Source organism: Trachymyrmex septentrionalis, unplaced genomic scaffold (genome assembly GCF_001594115.1).
Source record: "Trachymyrmex septentrionalis isolate Tsep2-gDNA-1 unplaced genomic scaffold, Tsep1.0 scaffold101, whole genome shotgun sequence".
Classification (NCBI taxonomy): domain Eukaryota; kingdom Metazoa; phylum Arthropoda; class Insecta; order Hymenoptera; family Formicidae; genus Trachymyrmex; species Trachymyrmex septentrionalis.
The window spans coordinates 23,986-30,749 of record NW_017304136.1 but is presented as its reverse complement, the minus strand read 5'-3'; the positions used below and the strand labels follow the sequence as shown (position 1 = coordinate 30,749).

The 6,764-nt window shown below is 31.6% G+C and overlaps 1 protein-coding gene across 4 annotated transcripts in view; it reads left to right on the top strand.

Moving 5' to 3' along the window:
• Positions 1-6,764, top strand: part of LOC108756646 (NADP-dependent malic enzyme-like) — a 19,267-nt gene that overhangs the window by 9,057 nt on the left and 3,446 nt on the right. For 2 of the 4 annotated variants that reach the window (XM_018500654.1, XM_018500646.1), the window contains exons 4-12: positions 1,541-1,699; positions 1,769-1,950; positions 3,169-3,478; positions 3,585-3,767; positions 3,874-4,099; positions 4,159-4,301; positions 4,396-4,690; positions 4,761-4,905; positions 6,532-6,721. In XM_018500654.1, the coding sequence (XP_018356156.1) occupies positions 1,541-1,699; positions 1,769-1,950; positions 3,169-3,478; positions 3,585-3,767; positions 3,874-4,099; positions 4,159-4,301; positions 4,396-4,690; positions 4,761-4,905; positions 6,532-6,571 (1,683 nt within the window). In that variant the 3' untranslated portion in view covers positions 6,572-6,721. Of the gene's footprint in view, positions 1-1,540; positions 1,700-1,768; positions 1,951-3,168; positions 3,479-3,584; positions 3,768-3,873; positions 4,100-4,158; positions 4,302-4,395; positions 4,691-4,760; positions 4,906-6,531; positions 6,722-6,764 lie in introns of those variants that run through there. The other 2 variants (XM_018500639.1, XM_018500632.1) reach the window with 1 other exon arrangement.

Here is a 6,764-nt window from a genome sequence, read left to right as displayed (position 1 = left end):
TATATATATAACATATTCTTATAGCTCATCTCGAGAGTTTTCCAAAACAATAAATTAAAATATTTTTCCATTAAGTATTTTTTGAGTTATGAGGCTCGAAAGTTACAGCATCATCGGCATTGGCGTTATTCAAGGTGCTAAAACGATGGCTAAAAATCTCTTGAATATTATTTAGAAACATAATCTAGATAACATTGTCAAGATCAAGGCTATTGGAGGTTGTACCTCTTATTTTCATTTGTAAAAATGAATTTTTTATTGCGTTCCATGCCAACACTTTATTGCGTTAATAATAATTAGGAGTGCATCATGCACTCGTATATACAAGCACTGAATTTATACTGAAGGACTTCGAAATTGCTTTAAAATTTTAGGAACATATTCCCGAAGAGTTGTATTATTGGTTTATCGAAAAAAAAATCGATTTTTTTTAACCTCTAATGTAGGAGACTACCCTCTTAAACAGTACATTTTACAGAAATATTATAAAAATTTTATCAAACGCTCCATTTATCTCTCGGTGCATGATTTTAACTCCTCGGTTTTTCTCTTCCTTTTTATAATGATTTATCTTCTCTTAATATAAATTTCTCTATTAAAACTGAAAGCTAATTTCTACGCTCTCTGTGATAAATTGTCTTGTGATAAGTGTCTCTTTTTATACGAATGGCTCTAAAGATACTAATGTTCTTTCTTCTACTGTCGGTGCAGACGTCTTTTCTCCGGACTTTAAGCTCAATCTTATGTATCATTTCCCCTTTCAAACCTCCGTTTTTACTGTAGAAACCCGGTATACTTGAAGCCAGCTTTACCACTAAAGACCACAGAATAAATTTTTTATTTGTTTGGACTCTATATATGTACTTGAAGCTTGCCTCTTCAAGAACATTCAACGTTAACTACTTTAGTCTGTTAAACAAAACTGCTATAAGTAATCAGCACGACACTTTCTCTAAAATATTAAAAAATTAATTAAAAATATGTAGTCGGCCGGAACTCTGTTTAAAAATGATTGTAGAGCATAGAACTCTGTTAGAACTAACGGGAACTATTGTCAAAAGTAATGATATTTTTTTTGTACTTTAAAAAAAAAGTATTATGCTACGTTTGCGAAGTTAGCATGCCATATTTTTATATTTGATTTTTTTATAAAAAATGCGGAACTTTTTGGTATTTTTATATAGAACTGTAGAACTAATGAAAAGTGCTATTGAAACTGTCATTTTTGTTATATTAATAAAATGTTGTACTAACTTCACAAATCCGCAGACCGATACTTTTTTTTGCCACATTCGTTCATTTCGTACAAAAACGCGTCAAATGAGCCTAACTTCATCAAAATCGATGAGAAAGACAGAATTCTTGAATATTACCGAAGAGTAACTCTTCTATTTCCAGTTTTAAACGCTAACGATTGTATAATGTGTACACTTTTGACGCGGAGTTCCGTAATCCCGTTCGACGAGTACTCTGCCGTAGCGAAAGGGTTAAGTATGGCAAATGTACTATCTCAGCGTGAATATTTCGTGATGAATAACAGGGCTTGGCGTTCACTCTGAAAGAAAGAATAGCTCTCGGAATACATGGACTACAGCCTCCCAGATTTAAGACGCAAGAGGAACAGCTGGCTCTATGCAAAGCTTCAGTAATGAAATATTCAGAGGATCTGAATCGATATTTGTATCTTGTGGAACTTCAAGTAAATAATACCTTTTGCAACATTTTATTATAGAGAATTTGTTCTTAATTTCTTTGAAATAATTTCTAGGAAAGGAACGAAAGATTATTTTTTCGCTTGTTAAGCGAAAATATCGAGCAAATGATGCCAATTGTCTATACACCTACCGTTGGTTTGGCCTGTCAAAAATTTGGTGTGATATATCGTAGACCTCGCGGGCTTTTCATTACTATATACGATAAAGGCCATATTTACGAGATCTTGAATAATTGGTTAGTATAAAAAAATACACAAAATATTATTGTTGTATCTGTAAAAAAAGATGAAACGTTTGCAGCCTGTCTTTTATTGTTCTCTTAATAAGTCATACTTTGATTAATCAAAAAACAATAATTAGTTAAACTGTACCGCTATATGAATAAATTAAATAAGTGAAGAAAGGCCAAATACAAGACTAGATCTTGTACTTAATAATACTTACATGTAAATTTTAAAGAAATGCTAGAGTGACTAAGTTATTGAGACATTATAGTTCTATAAAAATCTCCGAATTGAACGGAATTAAAAATCCTTTTACAAGATTAAAGGAGAGGCCCTTTAGCACAGTACGATACATACACTCACATACATCCACTCACATCGACCAGTACCTAGTAACACTGCTTTACCAATGGGAATATTTTACTTTAGATAGTAATAATGTAATCTTCTTATTTGGGACTCTCCCAAATGCAACAACAAAAAAATCTAAAAAACCAGGGCGAATAAGAGCGTGATAGTTAGTACGCAATCTTAAATTTTATTCCAAAAAATAATACATTTTAGTTTACTTTGGAACCATCTTCAGCAATACAATTTCAAAATATCAATCCTTTCATGGCCGAGGAAAAAATCACCATCAGATTAACAGATTTGATTCGACATCGATTTCATTGTCATTTCTTACTGGGTTGACGACTTTTATGAAAATAAAGTCTTGTTTGTTAAACGAATTTTACTTTATGATTGTGTTTCAAATCTGATAAGTAATAATCAGCAGTTTATATTACATAACTGGAAAATGTCTTTAAAATTTACATATAAATATTATTATATATTAAGTAATAATCGGCATAGTTTATATTACATAACTGGAAAATATCTTTAAAATTTATATATAAATATTATTATATATCATTCATGTATAAATATTATTTAATAACATCATATATTATTAGACATCAAGATTTAGCCTCGATTGTATTTGAATCTTCTGTACTCATTTGATTTGAAAAGTATAATCGTTATTGTAAGGAAACAGATTGTAAGGAACACTCTATAGAGTTTAAACGGAAAGCACGTGTTTCGAATACGTTTGTTAAAAATGGAATTTCATATATTGCACGTTTTGCTGCGTTGTAACGCAAGAAAGAAATTAGTGTACATATAGAGAGTATGGGATATTAATTTATCATCAATGTTGATCACGACGATTTCCATCGCATTTTTAGGCCAGAACAAGCGGTGCGAGCCATCTGCGTAACGGATGGCGAACGAATTTTAGGTCTTGGTGATCTCGGAGCTTGCGGCATGGGTATCCCCGTTGGAAAACTGGCACTTTATACAGCTCTGGCTGGCATCAAACCGCATCAATGTCTCCCGATTACTATCGATGTAGGCACTAATAACGAACAGCTAAGAAACGATCCTCACTACATTGGTCTTAATAAGTCAAGGAGCCAAGGTGCCGAGTATGATGAATTAATCGACGAATTTATGGCTGCCTGCGTGCAAAAGTATGGACAAAATGTTCTTATTCAAGTAAGCTAATATGTACTTTTAAATATATATTATGTCTTTAACTCAAATTTTGTTTTGTAAATGACTTTATATGTACACGTAATATTGCACGCTTTTTATGTTTTAGTTCGAAGATTTCGGAAATCATAATGCCTTCCGTTTCTTAGACAAATACAGAAATAAATATTGTACATTCAACGATGATATACAAGGTACAGCTGCAGTTGCTGTGGCCGGAATTTTAGCATCGCAAAGAATAACTAAGAAAAGAATGGCAGATAATAAATTTGTCTTTCTAGGTGCCGGAGAGGTTTGTAAATTTTCAACATAATGCAATGGCCATATTTTGAAGATACTAAATATTTATGTTTGTTTTGAGCTCGCATTATAACAATATTTATTTTATTTGATTATAGGCAGCTATTGGAATTGCTGATCTTTGTGTCAAAGCAATGGAAGCTGACGGTTGCACTCAACAACAAGCGCGCAATAATATTTGGATGATGGATATTGATGGGTTACTTGTAAAGAATCGGCCCGAGGGTAATTTGGAAGGCCACAAGATCTGGTACGCAAAGGACTACAAAGTGATGAAGACATTAATCGAAGTTGTGAAAGAAATCAAACCTTCTGTCTTGATAGGTAAGCAGGTTTTCTTCAAAGAAAAACAATCTTGGTATAGAACTGAAATGTTCACACAGGCGCTTCAGCGGCAGCAGGGGCATTTACTCCTGAAGTCTTAAGAGAAATGGCAAAAAATAACGAGAGGCCATTGATCTTCGCTTTAAGTAATCCAACCAGTAAAGCTGAATGTACGGCGCAACAAGCGTATGATCATACTGATGTATGAATATAATAAAATCTCAAATAATACAATATGATAATTTTACTTTTTAGCATACTAAATTCATTCATCAGATTAAATGTCTATGTTTTAGGGTAGATGTGTATTCTCTTCGGGTTCGCCATTTGGTGAAGTAAAACATAAAGGAAAAATATATAAGCCTGGACAAGGTAATAATGCGTACATCTTTCCTGGTATCGCTTTAGGAGTTATTGCGACCGGAGTACATCATATTACTGAAGATTTATTCTTGATCTCGGCACAAACTGTCGCCAATCATGTAAAAAATGAAGATCTTGAAAGGGGTAGTTTATATCCGCCATTAAATAATATTCGTGAGTGTTCTATCGACATCGCGGTTAAAATAGCTGATTATGCTTATGCTAAAGGTAGGTGTTGTTATAATTTCGGAATTGTATGTAAAATACTATTTAGTATTATCTATTGTTATATCTATAGGTGGTTTACCAAGTGAATATCCAGAGCCAAAAGATAAACGACAATTCATCATGAGTAAGATGTACGATGCCAACTACGACAGTCCACTGCCAAATTTGTATGAATGGCCGGGTGATTATGCCAAACCACGTATCTTACCGGAAAAGTAAGTATAATGAACTTCATTATAAATTAATTCTTTCAACTATGTAACGTCACATACTCAATCCAGTAAAATTTATCATTTTTATAAGTTGTAGAATTAAAGAAATATATATTGGATTGATCAAAAGTAACGTCATTTTTTAAGCTCAAAATTGTATGTACAATAACTTCATTAAAACTGAACGAAATTTAAATTAAAAAAAAAAAAAAAGGTTTTTAAGGTTTTTGAAATCTCTACTTTCAAAATTACTGTATGTTTTTAGTTTCTGTAAGTTCGATTTTTACTTATAGAAAACAACAAGCTGAAAAAAATAGGAAAGTTTCTTCTTACTTAGTAAACCAGTTACATGTTAAACAAAATTTGCGAAAATTTTCGATTGTTTATCGTAAAAACTTGAAATTTTTCCTACAAAATCGTTTTTTAAAAACATCCCTACGATTTTTTGTTACTCGGTTTAAGAAAAAGAGTATTTACTGATTTTGATTGCCCATAACTCCGTCAAAAATCAATTAAAAGATTCTTAATAGATTCTTATATATAACCAGTAAGATAGATATACCGATTCTAAATCCCTACGTATTAGTGCGTATATATATATATATATATATGTATGTGTGGTGTGAGGATGTCAGGGAGAGGGAAATGCACACAGACGCTCCGAGGGAGGGGGAAGCGCGTCATCAGGGTTTCTGTTATGCCTAATTCACACTGGACGCAGCAAGCATCAAGCAACAGAGCAGCAACCAATCAGTGCGATATTTACAGTGACACTCTCACACACATACATACCGCATATATGTATGCGCACTAATACGTAAGGGTTTAGAATATCTATCGATATATCTATCCTACTTTAACCCTTAATAAAAACATTTTGATCCATTTTGTAAAATAAACACTACATCTGAATAGCATACCTAGGCTAACTTTGATTGCTCAGAACATTCATAAAAACAAACATATTTTAACAAATTCTTTTCAATCAAAACGTCAGATAGTACGAAATATAATAGTACCAAGCAAATGTACGTATCTTTACTGATAAAAAAGTTATAAGCTATAAAGTAAGTAAACAATAGTTTCGAAAAAAATTCTATTTTTAGTATATATGTTACAAAATATTTTAAATATCCATGGAAAGTAGAAACTTCGAACTTTCAGAAAAAAATACTGCATTATTGTATCTTTTAAAAAAACATATTATTTAATTATTTAAAAGGACGAAAATGAAGAAAATTTGAAATTCATTTTGGAAGGAAAACATACGAGGTCTGATAAAAAAATAAGTGAACTTTTTGAATTACTCGGCAACGGAGCGTTCTAGCGACGCGAGAATGAGATATTTTTAAAATATTTGCAAGAGTAACGATAAAATTAATTACTCGAGTTTATACTTATTTTTTAAATAATAGGTTATTCTTTCAGAATAGTGTTATGTTAATAATGTGTGTTACTGAAGGTCCATCAAGCTTAGATATTTCATCTTAATTGTAATATAACCACTCACTTCATTCATATAATATATTTATTTTCTCTTTATAGTGTGTTGTCCTTTTTTATTTACTCGTTTCCACAATTAATTTCTCTCTCGGTGGAAACCACTGAAATTTAATTAATTTTTTTCAGAGACACAATAGAAATTCGTCACAATTTAAAACATCTGTAGCGGATTTTATCGGCTGGAATAGTTGGAGGCAATATTATTGTTATTTTTAATGATAAAAATCGATGTCTCTTTAACTTATATTTAAAGTCATTCATATACAAACAGCAAATCTTATAAACAATTTATATAAATTGCTAACATAGTGCATGACGGCATGAATCGATGGTTGACAATGTTATTATTATAGTATATA